Raw genomic sequence first — 27,207 nt, 5'->3', positions numbered from 1 at the left:
TACAATACATCCTGACTGTATCCTCCCTTTCTTCCCCTCTGCCCAGTCCCTCCTCCACCTACCCTCTCCCCCAGATCCACTGCTCCCCTGTTAGCCTTCAGAAAAGAGCAGACCTCCCAGAGATACCAACAGAAGACAGCGTAACAAGATGCAATGAGACTAGGCTCATCAGTGCTGGACAAGGCAAGCCAGTAGATGGGAAAAAGGCCCCACAAACATGCAAAGAGTCAGAGATACCCCCACTCCTGCTGTTAGGAGTCCCCCAAAACCTCCAAGCTAAACAACCACAGTGTGTGTGTGCAGAAGGCCTGGCTCAGACCACATGCAAGCTTGGTGGTTGCCGCTTCTGCCACTGTGAGCCCTATGCTCGGTAGACTATGGGCTGTGTCCTGCTGCTGTCCTTGACCCCTCCGGCTCCCTGGACTCAACAGTGTTTCCTAATACTAGGACTATGCAACCACCAACTCTAAAGAAAGCTCTTTACAAATGGAAGGATCAGATTAATTAGACTCAGCTGTTGGGCCTTGGGCCTGGCAGGGCAGGCAGAAGTATGACTGTCTCATCCAATCTGTTCTTCTGCATTTTTATTCTGAGATATACAATCTCTTGATTTTTGTGGTTAAGAAAATCTTCTGGGATGGCCGTGGTGGCTCATTCCTTTAATCCCAGCACTTGGGAGGTAGAGGCAGGCAGATCTCTGTGAATTTGAGGCCAACCTGGTCTACAAAGAGAGTTCCAGACAGCCAGGGCTACACAGAGAAACCCTTTCTTGAAAAACAAAAAACAAACAAACAAAAGAAAGAAAAAAGAAAAAACTTCCAAGAAGGTAAGAGATGTTCCCAACACACACACACACACACACACACACACACACACACACACACACACACACACACACAAACTGAAGCTCCTGTCTTCCCACCCTGAGCTCTGCCCTAACTTCCTCACAGCTCTTAGAAAACCTAAGCACAAGGCTCAAAGCAGCGTGCTTCCCTTTTCCATCCCACCCTCACCCCTTTTCCTCTGTGGTGGCTGCTTCCTTAATTTCCTTTCCTGTTCTCAGCCCTGTGTCCAAGTTTAATTGTTCTTTAAAAATCAACTGTATCCTTCTCCTTAGCTCACTTCTCAAATGACCCCAGCCTCCAGGGACTTTGAATGTCTGCTGGCAGATTCCCTGTGGAGTAGGGAAGACTCCAGAGCCCCAGATTTCCCCCGGCATATCTCTCCATAGAGCTTTCAGGGCCAACACATGAGAGCTCCCTCCCCAGCTTCGCACTGTCTGCAGCCACGTGGCTGCTTGGCCTGGACTTGCTCTCATCACATTACTATGGAGTTGCTTGCCAGTTTTAATTAAACATGAGGGACTCAGACTGTGGCTTTGACATTCTGGATGAAATGTTTTAAATGCTCAATTTCTGAGGGAACAAGTCCGAGTCAGTCAGCGTCATTATGACATCTCTGTTGGTGTCTGCCTTTCCAAAGTGTGCTTTCCTTGAGGGCAATTGCATCGGTTTATCACTGACTGGTTTTCTGTTGATGGGTTAAAGTATTTTTAATCTAAGGAGGAGATGTGGACACAAACGTTTTTTTGGAAAAGGTGGAGTCTGATTTCTGAGGCTTCCTGTCTCTGCCTCCATCTCACTTTCTGAGTAGAGTCAAATATAGCAAAGTAGAAGGCGGCCCTTCTAGACTTTTTGACATTAAATCTCTTCCTGAAATTGATTATCAAGTAAGGCTTTCATTTTTTTTTTTTTTCACACTCAGTCCTTGGCTTAAAAACTTTTGTTTCAAGCACCGAATTTGGTTGTTATTGTTGCTTCAGCGACTTAGAAATACCCAACTGAACAGTGTGTCTGTGAGATGACTTGAAGAGGCATCCCTGTACACACACATACAGACAGATACACAGACATGCACAGACATAGACACAAACATACACACAGACACAGACATATACAGGTTACACAGACAACACAGATACAGACACAGACACACATAGACTCACAGGCATACACAGACACACACACAGAGACAATTGGCACAGCTATGCACACACACAGAGAGACACACACACATGCACATAGACACATGTACACACTCATGCAGAGACATGTACAGACACACATGTAGACATACACACACAGATACATGCACACACAGAGACACACATACAGACAGACACACAAACACTTGCAGACACACACAAACATGTGCACACATACACAGACATGCACCAGAGACACAGAGAGACACAGACATACACATAAACACAAGACACACACACATACATAGACACACAGACATATACATACACAAACATGCAGACACACACATACACATGCGGACACACTCACACAGACTCACAGACACAGACATGCACAGACACACACAATCTGAAAATTGCTGATTTATGCAAAGCATTTCTTTTTATTTTGCCAAGCAAGCCACATGAGTTAAGAAGGCAGGCCTCAAGGTTGGAGTGAGTTTAGCATCTTAGGCGAGCATTTGTGCCATAAGACTTTTATCCTTCTTAAATTACCTGCCTTTAGGGAGCTCAGTTTAAAATACCAAGCCCATGCAAACGTCTTCAATGCTGAGACTTGCCTGGAGTTTATAAGGTAACAGCAAAGACCTTTAAATGCAACACTTTTCTACTCTTAAGTTTCTAGAACCCCAAATGGAAGTGTCTTGGCTCCCCAACTGTCTGAGCTCTTGAAGGCAGCAACACCCTTGACATGGACAAGTTGGATAATTGGATTGCCAGTGTCTTTGCCTCAAGATCTAAATGATTTTTTTTAAACATCGACTTCCTCTTTGGGTGGGTGTTAAAGACAACCAAAATTGACCCAATGCGTCTCAAAAGAAAAATGATCAAAACTTTTTCTGTGACTTTTCGGTTCTAAATGACTTTCTCTTTTCAAATGTTTTTTTTTTTACTTTTCTTTCACTCCTATTACAACTTAATATCTGTCAGTGACCTCAGGTGTTAGGTAGTGCTATGTGACTGTGTTTTAGAATACCATATCCTCAGGGTGCCTTCAGAATACTTTAGGACAGAACGTATTTATAATGGCTAGAGCAGAATCATTTAGCACTTTAGAATTTTATGCCAGCTTTAAAAAAAATATATTTATACTTCTACAGGTTATAGAAGACTGACTCTGGGGCTCTTTGCTGACCCGTGCCTTTTCCTGGTTTTCCTGTATAGCTAGAATGGAAATAAGACTTCTTGGTCCCTGGAATCAGATGTGCATCAGAATCACATTGGTGCAGTGTTAAATCTAACAAGATATGCTTTTCCCCTTGAATCCTAGATTGTTTTGTGGACGTCGTGGTTGGATTTGACCTCTCAAGTCAGCAGAGAGGGCAGTCTTTGCTCGAAGGTCAGCCCTGGATGGAAACCTACCTCCAAGGCATCTTACGTGCCATCAGCTCCCTCAACGGCGTAAGCTGTGAGGTGGGCACAGAAACTCAAGTGAGCATAGCTTTTCAAGTGGCAAATGCTGTAGAAAGATACCCTTCCAAGTTTGAGATATACAGTGACAACATACTGAGCAGCCTGCAGGGTGTGACAGTGAATGGCCCATCTCGCCTCAATGCGAACCTGCTGAGTTCTCTGTGGGACACGTTTCAGAATAAGTCCGCCGCCCGAGGGAAGGTAATAATATGGCTTTAGTGTGTCTGTTGGTCTGTGATTTCCAGTGAACTTTTTGCTAATTTTTTCCTTGTTTTTTTTTTTTTTCCCTAAAAACCTACCCCTAGGTGGTCCTTCTATTTTCAGATGGATTGGATGAAGACATTGAAAAACTTGAACAGAAATCTGATGAACTCAGAAAGGAAGGTACTGAAGGTCGGGGATGGGAAGGGATGGGGTTGACTGTTTGGGTCCTTATTTAAGTAGGGTTTTACTTTGCAGCCCAGCCTAGCTTGGAACGTCTTATGTAACCCAAGTCGGTCTCAAACTTAGGGTCATCCTCACCTCAGCCTCTTGGGTATTGGGGGCACAGGCATGAACCACTGTGCCTGGCTACTTATCAGTTTCGTTGTCTCAGAGCTCAACTCTGGCTCTTTTGTGTCCAGGTGCCTTACTGACCCTGACGTTGGCACCCTTTCTCTTCCGTGTGGGCCCAGTAGAGCAAATGGCCTCGCAGACCATTCTGATCTCTCGCTGCCTCTCGCAGTCCCTGTGTCTAAAACAGCACACTGACCAAGGCCCACACTTTACCTCCTCTTACTGTATTTGTTCTTCAAAGCCTTCCCTGGAGGATGCTCCTTTCCATATCTCCCCATGCTGTTTAATATTGCTACATCTGCCATATGAAAATGAACAGGAAGCGTCTCCTCGACCAAGGAACACGAGCATTTGGATGACTTCCTCCTAACGCTAACCACTTCCAGACTTGCAAGTGTCTTTGGCCAAGTTTCCTTGTGTGTTGGGGTTCTGTAATTAGTTCCTGCCTTCAGAACAAGCCATGAGGCTGATGCTGCCTCAAAGTTCTGCAGCCAGGCATTTGGCTTTTAGAGCCATTAGCCAATCTGGCTTATTGTTGGGTCCTTTGAAAATATGGGTCAGTAGAGGCAAAAGGCAACCACATATTCTGACTTGACTAGAAGCAGGACCAGCCTCCTGTAAGTGGGCGCTGCTGCTGCTGTTCTCCTACTCCCGTCTCCCTTGCTGGCAGGAACACTGACCTGCCAATCACTCAGAGCTGGGTGTTCTCTGAAGAATTGCCATTGGCCTGTAGAAGCCCCGTCAACTGGAAAGTCACTCCCCACTTTGTCACCGGAAGTACAAAGAATCAGATCTTGGCCTCGAGTGACACCAGGGCGTTGACTTATGTGCCAGAACTCTGAGGCCAAGTCAAGTTCAGGTCCTGTCCTGTCTTCTTTCCTTCACACCGTCCTCGCCCCTTTCTTCTGAGGACTTTCGACACATTGTTTGTGTCCAGCCCTTACCTCAGGGTCTGCTTCCAGGAGCCTGATCCAGTACACATACCTCCCAGCTTCACAGATGTCAGTCAGCCAGAATCTGTATTTTCTGCTGAGTTCACTTCCTTAACCTTAAGCAAACTGCAGAGGGCTCCGGGTTTACAGCCATATAGGAAAGGCTTTTATTTTACTCATTCTTGCCTACAGCTGCCTTTTCTTTATTCTATCATCACATCTTGGTCTTTGTGAGCTCCAGAGAGATTTTAATTAAGATGGAGGACAAGACTCTGGGGCACCTAGTTTGAGAAGACAGTTTTGTTGTCATCCTTGTGATTTTTAACTCTTTCAGCCCTCCTAGTGTGTGAGTGTGCATAAGGGGAATCTATCTCTTGCCCATAGTGTTAAAGTGTCTTCTGGGAAGCACTTAGGAGCGTCTAGGGTTCCAAGCACCTTCTGTCTCCATCTCCCAGAGAAAATATAGGAAATCTACCTAAACTTCAGAAGCTAGACAATATATATATATATATATATATATATATATATATATGTAAATAATATATAAAGAAATTTAAAATATTTGAGAAAGGGACAATGGAATGGTGGCAGTGTCCTTCATGAAGTATCACATAGCTCTCAACATGGACAAGAAGAACCCCTGTCCTTGGATATAAATATATATATATATATATCTGTGTGTGTGTGTGTGTGTATATATATATGTGTGTGTGTGTGTGTGTGTGTGTGTGTGTGTGTGTGTATCTAATCAATGATCTATTGACCTGGGAGGCTGCTTTAGTTCAAGGTCACACATTGGCACAATGACTAGGCAGTCACCATGCAACAAAATGGGAGGAGAAAAGGCTTAGGGACAGCGGCCGTGGCTCTACAATTTTTGCATGCAGATTGGGGTTTGAGTTTGTTTAAGAGTCGAGTGCCCTAGAATTTCCTCAGTAGTTCTTCATTCTCACAACTTTTGAAGAGTTTTCTTCCTTAATTCATTTCTAGCAGCTGGAGACACTGCACTGAAGAAGGCTGTGCCGTGACTCATTTATTGACTGACTGAAGGGAGCATGATTGAATGCTCCAATTCTGAGAAACAGACTCACAAATGATAGTTCCACGTATATTTCCTGCGTGTCACTCTCCCATGGATCTTGTAATGCTCACATTTTACATTTCCTGAAGCTTATAAGGAAAAGCAGATGTGAAAATATTCTCTTTTATAAATAGATCCACAAGCGAGCCTTCCCTCATCACTAGTACCCAGTTGAGCTCCGTAGCCTTCTGTCCCAGCCCACCCCACAGGCTTTCTCCTCTCTCACCATGCTTGCTGTAGAAGGGAGACCGGTTATCCTGGTTTGTCTGGGACAGGCCAGGAATTCTACAGGACTAACACCAGAAAAGTCCCAGGCAAACCAGAACGAGCTGGCCGCCCGATTTAAGCCTTTCTTCCCTTTAGTTAACCACTACTTGCCTGTGCCCTGAAACCTCACTCGCTTCAGTCTCTTCATTCAAACCACATTGGATGGCCTTATCTAGGAAGGCACCCTGACTCAGGGAAGCCCTTTACTATTTCCTATCTCCTCAGGTATTTTGGTTTCCAAATCCCATCCAGATCGAGCCATGCACCTCCACGGGAGAATGAGAAAGTGTGGAGCTGTGCTTTTGTTTCCACGATCATGTCTTCTGTACATGGTTGTTAAAGCTTCCTTGCATCTAAGGCTTTAGAATTAGGCTCTGGATGAAAACCTGAGAAACCCAGTGGGTCAAGAGTTCACTTCTCTAAGCCTGATGTCTTGTCTGTAAGATAAATGCGGTTGGAGTCCTATCTGCACGCCTAGAGGGTGTGAGTAAGACCATGCCATGCATGTAAGTCCTTTGACTGTCCTCCAGGCACACAGTGGCTGTAGATGAAAGCGAACATAACTGTTAATGCGGGATGACTGTCTGGGTTACTTAATTCTTAGTTTTCAAAACCAGCCACTGGCAACCCTACACTCAGCCCAAAAGTTTTATTGGGAATATTCTGATCTATAAAATTCCAAGGCTTATGAGGCTCTGCTCTCGGTGACCGACATTTGTTTCCACTTAAAGTTACGGCTGGAGTGTCAGTTCTTAAGGAGGTCATTGAAAACACCTATCTTTCACGCATCCGTGTGTACCAGCTTTAGTTTATGTGCCCCACATGTACCACATGTGTGCAGGAGCCTCCAGAGACCAGAAAAGGAACTGGGGCTACAGGTGGTTTCAAGGCACTGTGTAGTTGCTGGGAACAAAACCCAGGTCCTCCAGAGTTGCAGCAGGTGCTCTTAACTGCGAAATCATCTCTCCTGCCCTTAAACACGCATTTCTGTTTTTGTTTATATGTTTGTTTGTTAAACAAACCTAAGGCTTGAGCCTGGGCATCACACATGCTAGGCAACTACTCTACCTGGAAGTTTTAGTTAAATACACATTCTGGTTCAGCAGGTATGGTCTAAGACCTAAGATTCTATATTGCCTTTTTTGAATTGATCATTTTCCAAGGCAATTCTGTATTTTATTGAAAGATACTAGCCAATGTGGGTATATAGCTCAGGGGAAAAAAAAATCTCTTTCTGGGAAGCTCGTAGGTGGATTCTGACACTGCGGCTTTAAGAATCTTCCACAAAGGGTAAACCATGTACAGCGTTTGCTTTCTTGATGTGTGAATTCCTCTGTGCTTTGGCAAGCACAGTGTGGACATTTGGTTAACCCACTGGCTCGCTTCAGTCAATAATGCTGCTTCGTCCCAGCTTAATTCACTTAGTACCCAGCCTGTTTACCAGCATTGCGTCATGGGTTAGAGGCCACAGGCAATAGAAAGCAGCTGTTGGCTCAGGGTGGTGACTTAAGTGTGCAGAGTGATTTAAGAGACCCAAGCCCACTTCACCTACAGAATGTGTTTAACAGGCCTGAACGCCCTCATAACCGTCGCTGTGGATGGGGCTGCCGATCCTAATGACCTGGCTGACCTTCTGTACATTGAATTTGGAAAAGGATTTGAGTACAGAACACAGTTCACAATTGGCATGAGGAACCTTGGGAGTCAGCTGTCAAAGCAACTAGTAAGTTACTCAGAAAAGGCCAGAGGGGTTAAGCAAGTCACCCTACCCCCATCCCCGACTGGGCTGTAGCCTGAGCCCCAATAGTTTAAGCCTTTCATTATCTTGTCCATGGGTTTCATATTGATGAGTATGGGTCTGAACTAACGAGATGGACCTTTATGAATTTCGTGAACAGTCTAAAAACGTGTTTGAAGCATTATATAGTAGGGACGGGTCAAAGCATGCTTAACAGATACGCTTGAAACATAAGAGGTAGCAAGAGGCAGAACAAAGAGGAAAATAAGAAAATATTTAAACAGCACGGACTGTGCTGGCCAGACCACAGCCCATGAGTCTAGGGCACCAAGATGAGCCCGAGTTGTGAACAGGCCTGGGTTGTTCCCTGGACCAGCAGCTTCTCAGGTTTCAGGTTCTGTGCAGCTCTGAGCATCACAGCTATGGCTCTCTCATGTTCAAGGTGTACTTCACCGGCTGCACAGGCTGTAAGCGACAGCCCGTTACAGTTGGCGCTCAGTCAGACAAATAACTGCCTGACTGAGTGTGGGGGGAGAGCTGGAGGCACTCCCTATGAGGGAGCGAGGGATTTTCTTGGGTTGTGTACACACTGCCAGATCTTCGTGCTCTGCTTGGTTTTATGATCTCACACCTAGAAACAAAGCATCTTTACCATGTTATTTCAGAAATATACCAAGAATCAAACTCGAGTATGAACATTCTTAAGGCTGTGGCATGTTACTGATTTTAATGATTTTAATGAGTGATTTGGAATTAATTTGTTTATAATTTTTAGACTCTTAGTGTATCAGAACACTTTCCAATGAAGGGCTGTTTTATTTTGTTTGTTTTTTTGTTTGTTTGTTTTTTTACTCATAAAAATGAAGAATAGAATTTATTGCAAACTCAATTTTCCTAAAAATGAATCTGTTGGGTCAATTGCATAAACAAATAAACAAACAAATCTATGGTAGCTGTTCCAGAGATGTCGAAGTAAGTCCAGAGTAAAATTCACTCACGTTTTAAATACATAACAATTTTGTTTGGCTATCATATAAACAGAATGTTCTCGTGCTCACACCCTTTAGAGCAAATGCTTCTAAAATGTTGGCATGCAGCTGACATTTCCAAAGTCACATCAAAACTCCCCTGAATGCGTTTCCAAGGGTCTCTGTTCCAAGCAGTGTCTCTGAGTGCTCTGTCTGACTCTGCTAACAAGCTGAGATTTTACAAATGGAGCCAGGAGAAAACAGCACGCCTTCATTGAGCTGAACAAAGCCTGTGGAGCAGTATATTTAGGGTGACCAACAATGGGCAAAGCTAGGGAAGGGTATGTTGACAAAGCGTATCGATAGATTAGTATGCAGTGAAATGATGCCGTCTGCAGAAGTCAAACGCTTTTGAGTTGATCAGGAATCCTCACAGGATAAACATGTCAGGACTCCAAGGTGGGATTAGCCATTTTAGCAGTAGGAAGGCTCCTGCCACCATGGACCCTCAGCGGTGCTCATGTGAGGGGGTTTGGGAATCAACGCCACCAAATATAATTATCCTCATGTCTTCCCCAAGATCAACATTGCAGAAAGGACCTGCTGTTGTTTGCTCTGCAAGTGCACAGGATGGGATGGCGCCATGGGGGACCCGGGCTCAGCAGGAAAGAAGGTGACTTTATCTCACACTTACTTATGTCATTTGAGCTGTAGCATGCCTTCCGGATATAAGCTGGGGTAGAAGCAGAGAGGTTTTGCCTGCTAGCCTGAGCTTCTGGAGGAGACAGACCATTCATCACACTTCTCTTCCCATGTCGGATTAGATAGCTGCCATTTTCCTTGGTCTTCTATGTTAGCATTGTTTGGCAGTTCTTCAAGGGGTTTCAAGGAGACACGGTTGTCAGGATCCTTGGTGAGCCCGGTGCTCTACAGCAATGGTAGAGTGCAGAAAACTCCGTCATCTTCACACTGAGTGATGGAAGTTTCCTCCATACCGAGAAGTCAGTTCAGTTTCCCTTTTTAGTCTTGGCGATGACATTAAAATCAAGTCAATACTGTGTACTGGCTGCTGAAAATCAAACTCAGGTCACTCTACTGTAGCAGAGAATGTGACAGTGTTGACATCTATATATACACACACAAAAGGGAGCCAGATAGCTTTATTTGTTTTCTTCCCGTTTTTCATAACCAACAGCACTAGTTTTTACTAGTGTTTTTACTAATGCATTTACTAAACGGGGACATTTATGTATCTTTGCATAAAAACACTGCTTCAGACATAGGACGTATCCAAATGTGTGCAAACACACTGTGGGACACATCTAACAGTCTCAGTACTGCTACTGTCCATATGGGTTGGAGATCTGTGGCATGGCTCCCCAATCACCAGAACGGTTTCACTGAAAAAAGCTTTGGATTAATTATTTCTGGAATGCCTGGAATTCATGGAAGGAGACTGGTAGAATTTTAAAATATATCAAAAAGCCAGAATAGAAAGAAATGTGTGTGGTCTGGTTTTCTATGTATAGCAGTAAGTCCTTTTTAAAAAAAAAAAAAAAAGGGAAAAGGTTATTTTTGTAAAAAAAAAAATAATTGTAGCCCATGAAAAACACATATATTTTTATAGAGAAGAATGCGGGCTCTGTTGGTATTCCTGGAGACAGTGAGACAGTGTGTTGGCACAGGTACACATGTGTGCGCACTCATGCATACACGTACCAGCTGCCACCCCCACATACAGACGTGCACATATTCATATGCATGCGTGTATTCACACAAGACATTCAGGCATACACACCCAAAGTTTCCCCCCACATGTGTACACACACCTTTGACTATCTGGATACTTGTATGAAAATTCCCTTTCTTTTTGTTTGTATAAATGCCGCTAGCTTGATGTGGACAGTCAGGAACATTTTCAACCTCTTCCATTGCACATGGAGTCTATCCTCAGAGTGGTTCTGCACTGATAGCTCTCGTTTCCCGGTCTGTGGGCTGCTCATGTTTTCTCCTCTTTCTTTTTTTGCAGGGACCCCCAGGATTTAAAGGCAGTGAAGGCTACCTGGGAGAGGAGGGCACTGCTGTAAGTCAAGACCTTTTGCAGCTCACTTATTCCCACAAGCAGAAGGGAAACAGAGAGCAGACTCTAAGGATTCCGATGACACCTCGGGTCTTTCCTAAGCCTCCTTGTGCTTGGGTGACACTCTCCTTAGTGGTCACTACTGGACAATCTTGCTCTGGTCCACCCACCTACACCACACAATGACCCAGGTGTGGGTGGTAGCATCTCTGCCGTGGAGTCACGTCCCTGCCATCTGCCCGCGTCATGTTGTAAAAGTTAAACCAACGCACCACATAATTCATCAGGAACTCTTCCCTCCTCCCTCCCTCCCTCCCTCCCTCTCCCCTTCCTCCCTCCCTCCCCCCTTCCTCCCTTCTCTTTCCTCCTTCCATGCATCCAGTCATGCATTCATTTGACAACACATATTTAATCTTTTTACTGTTTCACGTCATTATTTGCAAAAGGCATTGATATACGTATCCTATATCTGTACATGCTTATATCTCTATATATCTACACACACGCACGCACACACACACACACACACACACACACACACACACACACACACACACACGGTAGCAGTGTGAACACCCCAGAAAGGAGGAAAAAAATATGCAAAAGAAACACGTACGACTTCTACCTTAGGAACCTTCCACACTAGTGAGAAGACAAGCAAGGGAACTGAGTAGCTTGAAGACCGCCAAGGTGGGAGTTGGGCCTGGGAGGAAAAGGTTACAAAGCAAGGGGTAACAATTGGGCAGACACTTGAAGGATGACAAGGAGTTAGTTTCTATGGGCAAAGCGTGTGGGAAATCTTATTCTACTGAAAAGGGAACCATGTGCTCAAGGACATCAATGGAATCAAAGGATTATGAGCTGGCAAAGTGGCACATGGTCGGCATGGCGGGAACTTCGGATGCTGCGGAAGTCCCCTGGAGGAGACTGGCTTATGTCTCGCTAGTGAACAGCGAGCCTAGGGGTGAGAATGAGGGGAATGGTCTGGAAGCATGCTCAGGCAGGTCTGATGTTCAGACCGAGGTCATGGGTCAAAGTCTTAAAGTCATAGTGACCGGGCAAAGAGTCCTGAATCTCAGCTTAGGGCAGGATGAACACACGCAGTCAGGAAGTTAAAAGGGAACAATATGGTGGCCACCTGGGGAAACGGATGCTCCATGCACGCGGTATGCAGGTGGCGTCCAAAGCGAAGGGTTGTCATCTATGTAGTTCTAACTTCCGCTCTTTGTTTTCATAGGCTTGAGTCCCGGAATGTAAGTCACGAGTAGCCAGAGGTTTTCTTAAAAACAAAACAGTAAACTTGTCAAGTATCCAGGACAGATCCCGGATCATGATAGCACACATTCATCTGGATTTGTGCTTTTCTGCTTTTCCACAGGGAGAAAGAGGAGCCCCTGGACCAATGGGGGAGCAAGGTACTAAGGGATGCTTAGGCGCCAAAGGGCCTAAGGTAAGGATTTTGTAAGAGCCTGGGATATCGTCTTGGCAGTCTGTTGCATTTCCCACACTCATCTGTTCTCCTTTCTGGTTTTTTCAGGGTAGCAGAGGACTCGGTGGAGAAGAGGTATGGTGCCGGGCCTGTGTATTTTATTTACCCTTTCGTTAGCCAGAAAAAAAAAAAATGTTACTTTGAAATCATTGGTTATCACTGGGTGCTACAAGTAAAGCCACTGTTGGCCTCCCCCTTGCCCCCTTTTTTTGGTACCAGTTATTTCATTTAGTTTTTTTCATATTATAATTACAGTATTTCTCTCTTCCCTTTCCTTCCTCCAAACCTTCTCATAGAACCCTCCCTTTTCTCTTTCAAACTGATGGCCTCTGTTTAATTAATTGTTATTGCATTCCTATGTGTGCGTGTATATAAACGAAACCTGCTCAGTCGGTATAATGTTACTTCTATATATATGTTCAGGGCTGACCGTTTGATGTTGGCTAACCACTTGACGTGCTCTTCTCTGGAGAAGACGATTTCTCCTGCACAGTATTCCCTAGCTGACTGTAGTCCTTTGTGTAGGATTGTGGGCTTTTCCCATCCACCTTGACATTTCTACTGTTGCTGTCCTTGTTCAGCCCATGTGTGGGCAGTCACGTTGGGAAGAGTTTATGAGGGTAGCTTCTGACATTACTAGGAGACACAATCTCATAGCAAGCTCCCCAACCTTCTGGCTTCTCGCGGTCTTTCTTCTCCTTCTCCCACAGTGCTCCCTGGGCCTTAAATGCAGGCCTGTTTTGTGAATGTATCCATCTACTGTGCTCCAAAACTCTGCTTTTTGAATGTGGCTTTTGAATGTAGTGGTCTCTGTCTGCTGCCAAGAGAAGTTTCAGTCATAGGAGGGAGGTGTGAGAACCACACTTGTCTGAGGTAGAAGGACAGATGCTTAGATTGTTATTAGGGGTCTGTTTAGTAGAAATGGTTATAGGTTTTCCTCCAAGTTCCATGACTTCTCTAGCACTCGCTAGGCTTCAAGTACCATGTTTTCACTCGGGTTGAGTGGATCTTAAGACCAATTAGAAAGCTGTTGGTTAGCACCAAGGTACACATGCCACTACTGCGCCCTTAGGGTTATCGGGCCATTGCTGGTCATGGTGGTTCATAGGTGTCGTAGCTGGAAAGGACAAATGGTCACCTCCCTTCTTTGGATGCTGCATGGTGCCTTCTGGTACCATGGAAGCTAGTCCTCAGGGAGGAGATGTTCAGGTCAGGTCCACATCTGGGTCCCTGGGCTCTGGGTCTGAAGTGCATGGTGTCTTCAGCAGTAGGGACTCACCTTCCACCTCTGTGTGCTAACCAAGGGCAGCAGCAACAGGCTGTATGCTAGGGATACATAGCCCTGGGCAACAACTCAGAAGAGGGATTTTTAAAATCTAGTATTGGGGTTATTTTTTAGGTGTTCTTTGGCTGTTGGAGGAACATTGTCAGCCCAGATTGAAAAAAAAATGTATTAAAACTATGCCTGTATATTTACACACTGAGTTACAGGTACTATTGGGTTTCTAGGTAAATAGTTAATAATATAATCCCTTGTGGCTTTATCGGACATCCTTATGTTATTTCACCCTCTTCTTTCCTTCCGTATTTCTTCCCCTCCCCCTCCCTAAGCGCCTCCCCTTCGCCCATCTCCCCATCAGGTCACTTACGTCCCGCTACTCTTCTTCGCCCTCCTCCCACCTCTTCTGTATGTCCCTCCTCCCTCTCCATAAGGAGCACCCCTCCCATTCCCCTAATCAGATCGCGTGTACACTACTGTTGCCCTCTCGACTGCTCCCCAGCCTCCCTGTCCTAGAAATGGCCCCATTTTACTTTCCTGGTTTCCGTAGTTACTCTAGGCTGTGTATTCACATCTCAAGATTTGGCGTGAGGAGAGAGAACACGCGACATTTGCCTTTCTGGATCTGGGTTACCTCACTCGATATGATCCTTTCCTGTCCCACCCATTGGCCTGCACAGTTAATGATTTCCACAGTGTGTATGTGCCGCAGTTTCATTATCAACTTGTCGGCGAAGGGCACTTAGGTTGTTTCCATTTCCTAACTACTGTGAATAGAGCAGCCATGGAGTACAACGTCTAGTCCTTTGGGCACAGTCCAAGGAGTGGCATAGCTGGGCCATAAGATAGATTTATTTTTAGTTTTTTGATAGTTCTCCACATGGGTTTCCACAGTAGCCGCCCAGTTTGCAATCCCACCAACAGGCAATGAGGCTTGCCTTATCCCTGTATTCTTCCTAGCACTTGTTTGCTCATCATTTTGTTGGTGTTTGCCATTCTGCCTGGGGTAGTATGAAACTAAGGTGCCTTGCTTTGTCTTCCTTTATCTTTCCCTCTCACTGCAGGCAGGCTCTGTTTATTATTATGATGGTTTCTATTACTGAAAGCAATCTTTGGCCCGACCCAGCCATTGCCTGCCAAGGAGGCTGTTGCTCAGCACATAACCATCGAGACCGTCTTGGTTTGGTGTCTGACAGATGTGCACTATATTCTAATCACATCTGTCTTTGCAGGGAGAAGCCGGGGAAAACGGGCTGGATGGATTAGACGGAGAACAGGTATGGCGCCTGCCTTCTACCCCAGACACCCTCCTCAGCTGGTTCTCATGGAGAACATGAGAGTTTGAGCTTTCCTGTGTCTGTTTTTTTAGGGCGACAGTGGGATTCCTGGAAGAAGAGGAGAAAAAGGTGATGGGGGATCTCAGGTAGGGATTCAAGACACGGAAACTATAAGCCTGCATTTGAAGCAAAAGAAATGGTATATAAAATAAAACAACTGCCTTAGACTTGTTTGTTGGCTATGGCCACAGACTTTAGGGACAGGTATTCATGAAACACCATCACACATGACACCAAACAGTGATTTGTTGTGTGTCTGGTGTGTTCTGCTATTCGAGGCTGAGCATGGCTAACCTTGGACTCAGGTCTGTGTGGTGTACATGTGTTTCTTAGCACATTGACCATGACTTTTCTATGGAGGGCAACTAGAAACACATAAGGCCTCTCTCATGACATCTTGTGCCTCTTATATCCCCACTCCTCTCTCTTGATTCCAATTGAGTTGCACGGTCCTCAGTACAGGAGAAGGGCCAGGCATGGGGGCACACACCTTTGATCTTAGCACACTCCTCAGGAGGTAGAGGCAGGTAGCTCTCTGTGTTGGAGGCCAACTTGGTCTGCATAGTAAGATCCAAGCCAGCCAACCAAGGTCACCACAAGTTACTTATGTGATGACAAGAACTTTTTTTTTTTTTTTGTAGTTCCTTTATCCAGATTAAAAAACAAGCTCAGTCATATACAAGGGGAGGAAATCCCCCTCAGGAACAGTCATAGGGGAGGGGAATAATGGGAAAATGCGGGGGAGGAATGGGAGGATATAAGGGATGGGATAACCATTGAGATGTAACAAGAATAAATTAATAAAAAAAAATAAAAAATAAAAAATAAAAAAAAAACAATCTCAGTGAAAAAATATTTAATTATTCAATCTAAGCCCTTTCTTTATGCTTATTAGGTTTATTAAAACCTCCCATCTTGTTTTTGTTCTGGTCTGTGTTAACTTTAGGGAAGCCCAGGCAAGCAAGGGGCTTCTGGTGACCGTGGAGCGAAGGGCCTGCGAGGAGATCCGGTAAGTGTGGGGCCCGTGCAGGCTGTGTAGTATAAGCAGGGCTCCCTTCCACGGAGGAGAGGGGCTCCATTTTAAGGCACTATGGGCATGCTCCTGAACTTCCAACCTTCAAGTTCTAATTGGAGACGTTAAACGTAGTTTCTGTGCTCATATCTTAGTCATAATCATTCTTGTGGTTCAGAGTGACAAAGGAGTTCTAGTCTATGTGATTATTTTCCTAAGCACTTCACAATACAGAGTATGGGGGAAATTGTCTCTTTTTGTCTATTCCCAACACTCTGTCTCTATTGAGAATAGCAGGCTTGTCTTCCCAATCCAAGGGGATTCTATCAGGCCATCCTCAGGGCATGAAGACACCCGCTAGTGTAACCCAGCTGAGCAGGCACAACCCACATCCCAGTATGCGCACACCATGTCAGTGGAAGTCAGTGCCATGGGCTCTCTCCCCTCACCATGCCCACAATCCAATAACTCTACAGAACAGCAAAAATGAAAATGTTTGTTGAGCTTTTCAGTGAGCTGTAACATGCATCAGTACAGGGGCTCAATCACTGAAGATGCCCGTGTGGTCATCACCTAGGTAATCCTAGAAGCCCCCTTGTGATGCTCCAGTCACCTCACCCCACCCCGCCCTCCCCAGGATCATCACTGTACTAGCGTGGGATATTAGTCTTAACTGGCCCTGAGCTTCATGTGAATGGGAGCATTATGCATGTACTTTTCTGCTTCTGCCTGCTTTTGCTCTGTCTTATAATCATGTGATGCATGCATGTTGTCTGTAACACACATGACTTGAGCTCAGCACTTTACAGTCATGCATTGGGTGTTCATTGTATATTTTTCCACTCTATTATTGATAGCTATGTGGGTTTAAAATAGTACTGCTGTGAATATTCATTTGCCTGTCCTTTGGTGTACACATTAATTATATCAAGTATATAATTTAGGAACAGAATTTGGGGATGGTGACATGTATGCCTATATTGAGCCTAATCTTGACAGTTCGCAAACATTTCTCAAAAAAGCTTATAGTGAGCTAGTCTCCCCCCATATGGAGGTTAGTGTCGCTTGTGTTGATCAGAACGCCTACAGTCTACAAAAACTGTTTTAAAAATGCTCAGGGAAGGGTGTGGGGACCTGAGCGTTGATGGGACATTTGCCTGGTATCCTCTAGGGCATCCAATATGTTGATTAGAGAGGTGATTTGTTGTAGTATGTGTCAAAACTGTGAATGTGAGGCATGCATCAAAAATAGATTTATTTAAAAGATGGAGGGCTGGTAAGACGGCTGGCTCAGAGGGTAAAGGCATCTGTCATCAACCCTGAGGGCCCGAGTTCAATCCCCGGGAACCACATAGTAGACGGAGGGAACAGTCTCCAGCAAACTGTCCTCTCACTTCCACACATATGTTACAGCACACAAGTGCCCACAGAGTGTGTATGTGTGTGTGTATGTGTGTGTGCGCGCGCGCGCGCGCGCGCGCGCACGCGTGCGTGCTAGTGTGGGTGGGTGGGTGTGGTTTTAGTACTTTGCTATTTCAGGAAAACAACACACATAGGATCAGATTTTCCTCAGGAATGCATGCAAGTAACACACATTCCTTGGGGGAAACATCTAAACAAGATTTTTGGAATTTCCCATTTTGGCCAGATGATTTTTTGTTTGTTTGTTTAAAGCTGGCCTTGAACTTTGAATCTTTCTGCCTCTACCTCCCAAGTACTAGGGTTACAGGTGTGTGCCCCCCTTCCTCCCCGCAACACACAGCTTTAATGGTGGTGATTTTTAAAATTTTCATATAATACCGGGAGAAAACTGGGCAAAATCTTTATCTATGGAGACTAGCAAGCTCACCACCTGACAATACATCGTTACTAGAATCCCATGTTTGATTGTAATTCATGTTAAGTGCTGCTCTTTGTTCTTGTTGAGTACAGAGGTGAGAGGTTCCGTTCTGGACGCTGGTATGTGACTCTTTTGCGTTATCTTTCAAATTAAAGGCCTTACTGTTCAGTGGAACAAAGTTCTGGACTTGAGCAGGGCACACTGCACGCACGTTTATTCCCAGCACTCAGGAGGCAGAGGCAGACAGATTTCTGTGAGTTCAAGGCCAGCCTGGGCTACACAGAGTTCCCAGACCAGCCAAGGCTGCGTGTGCACATCTGTCTCAACATAAATAATTGAATAAGTAAATTCTGCAGGTTATTGTCCTTCTCTTACCATCCTCACCAAGATCCAGCTTTCTGGTTGTTTTCCTTAGGTGTGCCCATGTTTGGTGACTTAAGAGACAAGCATTTAACCTTGAGGAGGGAAGGAAAAAAATGTCAAAAATGATGCTGATTTGGTAAAGCAGAGACTCAAACACATTTTAGTGATAACAATCATATAATATAAACCCAGGTTCTTCTCTTTCTTCCTTTTATCTTATAAGCTACTTGAGCCCAAGTCCAAATATTAGTTTAAAAAAAAAAAAAACTAAAACAGCTTACTAAGTATCTGGAACAGTGTCCCATCCCTGTTGGTGATTGCAAATTGCTTATTGATTGATTGGAGGTAATCTGGGCACTGTCAGCAGAGCAGCCGAGCAGCTGGCACTCAGCAGGGCCGTGGCACTGCTCTTCCTCCTGCCGTATTGGAGCATCTATTGATTGATTTGGCTGGCTCAATTGATGGGCTCAACCCTGCGCATGTGCAGTTTGACTGTGGTTCTCCACGTTAGAAGCTTTCCAGTTTTGCCTGATAAGCATGATATCCCACAGGGGTGCTGTTTCCAGCAAGTTCCTCCTGGGATGCTTGGGTGAATATTGAAGAAGAAAAGAAAAGCCTTCAAGATTTCAGGTTTTTCTAAAAACCAGAGATGATACTAGGACATGGCGCAACCTGGTTCCTCAGTGTTCTGTAGCTTTTCCTGGGGAGACATCAGCAAACATCTGCACACCCTGAGATGACAGAACAAAGAAACGATTGCATCCAAGTCTAGCCTAGTGATGCAGTGAGTTTATCTGAGTTTGTTATGGGGACGTGAATGAAGGGTTGCGAGCATAGGTAACTCGGGGCAGCTGCCTCACTGGAAGGCTACCCCAGCGGGAAGGAGGGAGAGAGGGAGACTTAGCAAAACCTATGTCCCAGAGCTCCTGGACAACTCACAGACAGCTGCCCAGCATCTCCCTTCCCCAGCAACTGTTACTGCGTATCCAGTGTGACAGGCTACGGTGTCCAGCATGGGTCACATTGGTCAGAGTGTGTTGCATGGGTGTGACAAACCCACCACACATGTTTTATCTTCTCCCAAGAGGAGAAGAGAATAATCCCATGAATTCTCAAGTGCACTTTTGTTTGTGACTCAAGAAAAAGGAGCAGAGAAAGGCTGGCTCTTGCCTCAGGGTGTAGGACACAAGCCCTATCCTCTCGTCTCCTGTAGGGAGAGTTCTTGCTTTCTCCCCATGTACTCACCTTGGGTGTCCACTCTGAGCCTGCTAACAGCAGTCCAAGTTGGCAAATCAAAAGCTTGGAAGCCACCTGCCACTTCAACCTGTTTCTGCTTTGTTGAATTTGGAATCTATTAAAAGCCCGTTCGTCGTTCCTTTATTTTCTTTCTTTCTTTCTTTCTTTTTTTTTTTTAGGGAATTCCTGGACGTGACAATAGCATACAAGGACCCAAAGGCTTGAAAGGAGACCATGGAAGACAAGTAATTACGTGGGCATTTGAAAGTAAACTTGCTGCATGAGGCTGCAGGGCCTAAGAGGTTCAGTGTCTCATAAGCAGAGTATAAAGCACTTGAGAGGGAATTTGGAATAAGAGAATATACTTAGTACAGAAAAGCTTTTGTAGGAGGCAAAAGGAACAAATTCTTTGTCCTTGCTTATTTCATGCTGTGACATATTAGAAACATTGTTAAGTTCTGAATTTGAGGTGACTGGCTGCACTAAGCCACACCCATGAGATCTTCATGAAAACAAACACCTAAACCCCAGTTTCAAAGGAAGGACTAGTTGATTTAATAGAAATATCTTTTTAAAGGGCTAGCAGAGTTGTTGACTGTCCCAGTATCCAAGGGACACACACACTAGGAAGATGTAACCCTGTTAGCCGGCAGCAGAAAGACGACAGCTGGTGATGGGTGGTTCCTCCCCAAGGCAAATCTCTGCACTGTTCTGAAACCTCGCAGGCCACAATTTAGTCCCCTTATCCTATAACTTCGGATTTAAAAGGTGATGTGGATAATGTGTGCCTCTGATTCCTCTTAATGTGCAAGCGCCCCGGGTGGTAGAAAGGAGTTGGTAGCCCTCACTTCTTTCTCAGGCTTTGTCCATGACTTGCTTTGTATAACGAGCCTCACTCTATGTAAACCTTGATCTCCCTCACTTGCAAAATATAGTGAGTAGCCTACTTTTGTCTTGGCTTGGCTAATAAAATTTTCCATAAGGCTTTCTTCATAGGAAGGTGTTAATCTACACAGGGCAGGTAAAGAAGCAGTTCAAAGGCAGAAGTCCCTCCTGGGGCCTGGAGAGGTGGCTCACTTGGTAAAGTGTTGCTTGCGAAGTCATGAGAACCTGAGTTCGGATCCCCAGTGCCTACTTAAGATGTGGCGAACACCTGTAGTCTGCCACTGGGCAAGAAGATCCTGGTCCCTTCGACTAGCTAGTACTGTTGAATCTGTGGACTTCAGACCCAGTTAGAGACCCCATCTAAAAAAATAAGGGGGAGAGCAATGGGGAAAAAAACAGTCTGTCAACCTCTTGACCTCCACATGTGCCTGAACACATGTATACGCCTCCCCCCCCCACACAAATATATACATACACAACCGAACTCGCACAAAAGTGCCAACCAATAGTGGCCTACCAGCCACATTCATGCTATGCTAGGTGACAGGTAGGGATAGTTTGAGTATTCTGACATACCCATGTCTCAAGCATGAATTAGTGACAATGAGCAGTTGCGACCTGAAACCATGTTGTCAGTGTTGTGCTGCCGACCCCCACGACCATCATGGAGAGGTGGTTTCTGCCCAATGGAAGATAGTCTCACACTTCAGGGAAAGATCACTCCATCCCTGGTAGGAGCTCTTCCGGCACAGGATGAACAGATGTTAAAATGGAACGCTGTTAGTGATGGCTTTTGTGGTCACACATCCTTTTGTTCCTCTGACAGGGCAAAAGAGGCTGGCCAGGCTCTCCTGGGACACCAGGCTCAAGAAGAAACATGGTGAGAGTCCTTCAAGGGGAGGAGCTTCTAGACCCATGGGTCCCATAGTGGTGGGAGTTGGTGGGATGGTCAATGGGTCGGAGCACTGAGCTATTTCAGAATGGGGCTGGCCTAGCAAAGCCCTTGAAGCAGAAGTAAAGAAAGTGCTGGCCGCATGGAAAATTGCCGCAAGGAAAGACTGCCACACAAAGAAAGCAAGAGTGGCCAATGAGGAGAAAGTGGCCAGTGTTTTGCCTACTTGGTGAGTTAACTGAAGTTGCCAGTGATGTTAATCGCTATCCAAGCCCCATTGTCTGCTAGATTTTATGACTATTATGAAAGCTGGGAAGAAAACTGATCTACCTCCCCCCAGAGCCATTGATTGACAGCCTGAAGTTCTTGATCCATATTGGTAGCTCTACCGCTATTGTCCACATGCAGGCCTTGTTTAGGCAGCTATAATGTTGAGATTTTAAAGGGTGTAGTGTCTCTGTCATGTCTTAGGGTAGAGGGAGGTGGAGAGGTAAAAATATTGTTAAATATAGTGTACTCATATATGAAATTTCAGAAAAAAAAAAAAAAAGGAAAACAACAACAACAACAACAAAAGTAGCAAAAGAGAAATAAAGAGAATGTCTGGTGTGGGCTTGGGACCAGGAGTTAGACTAGGTTATTGAGTGTCTGAGGGATTCTGATGGATGCTGGGATAGAACACCATGACCAAAAGCCACTTCGGCAGGAAAGGGTTTGTTTCAGCTTCCAACTGGCAGGTTACATACACACACGCATGCACACACGCACGCGGCCACTGAGGCAAGTTTGGGCAGGAACTCAAGGCAGGAACTGAAGCATACGCCATGGACGCATGCTGTTGACTAAATTGCTCCTCTTGGCTTGCTCATCCTGATATTCTTACACAAGTGAGTATCACCCAGCCGGTGGTGGACCACCCATGGTGAGCGGGGCCCTCCTGCATCAATCATAAATCAAGACAATGCCCCCACAGACTTGCCTGCAGGCCAATCTTACGGAGGCATTTTCATAATTAAAATTCCCTCTTCCCAGATATGTCTAGCTTCCTGTCAAGTTGACAAAAGCCAGCCAGCCCCTTGTGGGGAGTTTTAGTTTGTTGTTAGTTTATTTTATTGGTTTTGTTTAAATACATGCCTTAAAACATTCCATGTGTTACTGCTTAGAAAAGCACACAAAGATTCCAAATAGGACGCCTTTATCCAATAAGATTATTTAATGGAATTCACTTCCACACCTGCATTAGCGTCTAAATTAGACCAATTTTGTCTCATTTTTGCAGCATTTTCTTTTCCATTCTTTGTTTAGTTATCCAACCTCCTCTCCCTGCCCCTCAAAACGTCTTAAAATTGAGCACAAATAAACCCTAGTTGAGTACACGACGCTTATGATGTATTGTATTTTCAGGGCAGAAGTAGTTTATGAAACTAGCTATTATCCTCTGTCAGGAAAGTATTTTTGCATCTGGAAGCACACCCGAGCTCCTCACAAGGCTTGGGAAATGGAAATAGGAACCGAGATTACATTCAGAATGTGCAGACTGTGAGAGTTGCTAATGACGCTTTAATGCATATGCAGATGCAGATGCAGATGCAAATGAGGAAGTGCTTATCCTTTCCGCTTGGCTTTCTGGAAGGGCATCCTTGCAGGCTTGCTTCCCCCTGCAAAACATGCTCAAAGTGAAGACTGTCACCCAGAAAACCCTGGTGTGAAGGGATGTGTGTTTACTGTTTCGTGGCTCCCAGAGGCCACACCAAACCACACAGCTTCTGAGGAGGAGGAGGACCTCATGGAGGTGCCTCTGTGCCATACAGGGGTCAAAACAGGACTGTTGACAAACGCCAAAGCAAGGGTGCCTCAACTAGCTCTTTTTGTGTGACTCTGCAAAATAAAATGAGAAGACAGAATGGATAGGAATATGAGGGTTTTGCTTGCCTGTGTGTCTGTGCACCCACTTTCACGCAGTGCTCATTGAGGTCAGCAGAAGGCATCCGGTCCCCTAGAACCAGAGTTACAGATGTGAGCTGCCAGGTGGGTACTGGGAACAGAATCTGGATCCTTGGCGTGAGCAGCAAATGCTCTTAACCTCTGAGCCATCTCTTCCGACTCTGCTAATGTTTATTTCTTGCAATGGAGGATTTGGGATGATTTTACATTTGATTGATCGGCATTCAACTATTAAGTCAGGATTTGTTATGACAATTGCAGTGAAGTTGTTATTCCTTAAGAAAAATAAGTCCGTTATTTATAAAACAGTAAAGTGTAGGTGGATACTGGGCTGAGGGTGTAGCTCGGTGGCTGAGTGCTTGTCTCGTCTGTACCAAGCTCTTAGTTCCATTGCCAGCATTTCCTAGAGCCACAAAATCCATATGTAGATGGAGAACATTGAGAAATCCTTAGCAGCAATAAAATTCTGCTGAATGGCAAGTGATTGGAGAGTGACCAGTGGTGAGGCAGGTGGCAGGTGGCATGCAGGGAAGTGGATACCAGCTAATCTAATCTGATCTTTATTCTCTTGACAAACGCTGAACACCAACAATGAACTAGCAACTCGCTGAGTAATAGAGCTAAGAACTCAAACAAGAGTTCTATTCTCTGCAGGAAATTAGAACCATAGTGTAAACCATGGTAGAGTTTCTCCACTCCAGAGCCACTGGCATTTGTTGGGACCATTGCTGTGGATAATGGCCGTGTCATGCATGGGAAGATGACAATGTCTCCCTTGGCATCTCCTCACTGGGTGCCAACAGCACACCCACCAAGAAATGTCCCCAGACCTTGCTATATGCTTCCTGGAAAGGAAGAGGTGGAGGTAAACCCTTCTACTTTGAAGGTCACTGATGGGAAGGGAGGCAGGCCTGTCGGGTGAGCAAGCTATTAGCAGAGTGAGGCCAAGATAGATAATAGGCAGGACTGAGGGCAGGAGAAGCAGGAAGGAAGGACCAAAGCCAGAAAGTAGAGCTCCCCCACCCCCTCCTGGGCATTGGTGGGAAAGGGAGGGGTGGCTCTCTCTGAACCAGTCCGTGCTGAGAATTAGACCAGAGTCCCTGCCAGGGGTGATGAGAAGCAACTGGAACCTCATATAAAAGCAGGCTTCCATTCCAGCTTGGGCCAGATTGCTTTTGTGGTGTTGTCCATTCATTTTTTTGGGCACCTCTTTATAGTTCCCGGCACTCCCCGCCCCCCCCCCCCCCCCCCGCTCCAATTGCTCCAGGGCAGCATCGTTGGGGGATGAGCCTGCCAGTGAGATTCAGGATTCACCAGGTATCTGCCACTAGTACCCTGCTTGCTTCCTGATGACTTTCTGTGCCATATCAGTCATGTACACCCAGAAAACAGGGTCCTCATAAGTACCCAGAAAGCCAGGCTGTGGGAACTTTGCAACTGGGGACTCCATGTTGCATCATTTTCTTCTCAGGTTTCCTGGGGGTACGTTACTCTCTTGATGTGCCCACTTACATTTGCTTTACAGAGTCAGGATCTCTGGGGGTGTGGCCAGAACCCAGTCAGCCTTTGAGTGCACCCTTCAGATACCCTAAGATTATCATCCCTATGTAAACCACTTGAAAATCTTAGGCAAGAGCTGTGAAAATCATTTGCCTTAATTCCTTGTCTGCTTTCTGTGTCTCCTGTCTGCCAAGGTCTCTCTCCTATGACTTTGTAGCTTAAATCAGCAAACTTACTAGGTGGCCACTTCTGGGTTTGTTTCCATCAAGTATGTCAGTCTTAGATTAGATTAAAGTCTGCTTCCTCCATTAGGCCTAAACCCCCATGACTAGGGACAGGAGTCAGTTTTTTCTCACCACATCAGCCCCCATGCCTTGGAGGGAGCAGGGACACCAGAGATACATTTGTGCTATGGCGGTGACTCATGCCATTGAGCTCTCTCAAAATCAGCTCTTAAAGTCCCATGAGGGGGCAGAGCTGGGAAGATGGCTCAGGTGGTGTGCTTGCAGGCAAGCCCGAGGACCTGAGACATAGCCGGGCATGGTGACATACCTTTGCGATCCCAGCACTGAGAAGCGGGCTAACAGATCCCTGGCACTTGCTGGCCAGCTAGCCAGCCCAGCCTAATTGGTGAGCTCCAGGCCAGTGGAGCCACCCTGTCTCAAAACACAAGGTAAATGATATCTAAGGAATGACACTAGAGGTGACAACCTCTGGCCTCCGTGTGCATGCTCACACATGTGCATCCACATACACAAACCAATGAGCACATACAAAAGGCAAGCAACTTAATACACAGGAAGAAATGTTGACGTTTCAAACTCTGACAACAGTGAAACATCCTTTGGAGGTCTGTTCTACAGCCCTTAGAATCTATTGGTGAAGTTTTGTTTTGCAAAATATGACATTAATGTGACATTCTTATCTTCTCCACTCCAGCCAGCTGTATCCACATGAAACCTGGTCCATCCGTGTATGTTAACTGCGCCACAAGCCCCAGGGCTACTGCTGAATGTGGGGACAAAGCACTCAGCCTAGGGACCCCACAACAACCCTCTCATCTCACCCTTTTGACCCAACTTGTCCTCATTACCAATACCTGCTCCACCTCCTGTCTGCCCGCCTTTACTCCACCACCCGGACCGTGCCTCTGATAGAAAGACTAGTGCACATCCCCAGAAACCAATCTCAAGTCTCTTCCTCAGGGAAGATTTCACATTTGAACAACTGGATGCCATCTCTGTCTTTGAAACTCTCTCCGCATCCTTAGACACGTGCTGTGCTCTGCTTTGTGAAATGCTCACAGTCTTACCTCCCTCCTTCCTGGAGACTTAGAGAGTGAGGATTTCCTGAGGTCAAAGACTCGTGTGTGTGTGCGCGTGTGCGCACGTGTATGAGCGTGTGTGCATGCGCGTGCGTGCGTGTTTCATGGGTAGGGTACAAGCATGCATATGAGCTTCATGCTCTCATGGGTCCCTTCTACTGTTTTTCAAAGGGTGGCAAATAGTTTTCTGGATGAAATGATCTACTGGTAAATATTTTTCTGAGTGACAATGAACTGAATTGAATTGGAGCAATTCATTGTGCTAAAGGATGTGTGTATGCATGTGTTCCTCATGTGTGCAAATGTCTGTCAACTTCAGAAAAGGAAGATTGAGCTCCTAGACTTGGCGTTACGGGCAGTGGTGAGCTGCCCGATGTGGGTGCTGGGAACTGAACTAGGGTCCTCTACAGAAACAGCAAGTGCCCCTGGACGTGGAGCCATCTTTCCAGCCCTTTGAAAATGACTTTCTTTTCTTCTCTGAATTTTGCCCCTTGAAGATGAATCATTCTTGTTTGAAAGAAATGAGGCATGTCCCCGTGCACACACTATTGCTCCTTAGACGACAACGTATTTTGAAATACACCTAGCAACACTGGCCTGTCAGAACGGTTGGCATGAGTTTCCGGCAAGGCAGTGTTGTCTGGCAGCTGTTGGATCTGGGGAACCCTAGATGTTCCAGGTGTTCTGACTTTACTAAGTGACCGAGTCAGACCGGAAATGCCATCGTCTCTTGATTTTCTGAACTACGGCCACTGATTGGGAATGCACCTTCACCCTAACCTTACATGGAATGAAAAATGTCCCTTTCTTATTTAGCAGTGCTATTTGAATTAGGTCTTTTATTGATACAATAAACCAAGTCGCTTTTGAATACTTGAGCTGATTGATTTCTGACAGCCAATCACATTGCTTGGCTTTTAAAATCAAACCAGGTAGGCTCCTTCATTTCTGAGCTCACAGTATCACGAAGTTCCTGGAATTGACCCCGTCCTGCCCTTCAGCTGCCCCACCCCTGATTCTGACTGACT

At 45.5% G+C, this 27,207-nt stretch overlaps 1 protein-coding gene across 1 annotated transcript in view; it reads left to right on the top strand.

Annotated features, from left to right (window-relative positions):
* Col6a6 (collagen type VI alpha 6 chain) overlaps positions 1–27,207 on the top strand; it is a 131,684-nt gene that overhangs the window by 55,194 nt on the left and 49,283 nt on the right. The window contains exons 9-20 of the mRNA XM_051140010.1: positions 3,315–3,658; positions 3,763–3,841; positions 7,861–8,015; positions 9,579–9,671; positions 11,028–11,081; positions 12,457–12,528; positions 12,616–12,642; positions 15,079–15,123; positions 15,216–15,269; positions 16,130–16,192; positions 19,814–19,879; positions 21,346–21,399. Coding sequence (XP_050995967.1) covers positions 3,315–3,658; positions 3,763–3,841; positions 7,861–8,015; positions 9,579–9,671; positions 11,028–11,081; positions 12,457–12,528; positions 12,616–12,642; positions 15,079–15,123; positions 15,216–15,269; positions 16,130–16,192; positions 19,814–19,879; positions 21,346–21,399 — 1,106 coding nt within the window. The remainder of the gene's footprint in view (positions 1–3,314; positions 3,659–3,762; positions 3,842–7,860; positions 8,016–9,578; positions 9,672–11,027; positions 11,082–12,456; positions 12,529–12,615; positions 12,643–15,078; positions 15,124–15,215; positions 15,270–16,129; positions 16,193–19,813; positions 19,880–21,345; positions 21,400–27,207) is intronic.

This window comes from Acomys russatus, chromosome 32 (genome assembly GCF_903995435.1).
Source record: "Acomys russatus chromosome 32, mAcoRus1.1, whole genome shotgun sequence".
NCBI lineage: Eukaryota > Metazoa > Chordata > Mammalia > Rodentia > Muridae > Acomys > Acomys russatus.
This window is presented reverse-complemented; position numbering and strand designations above follow the sequence as displayed.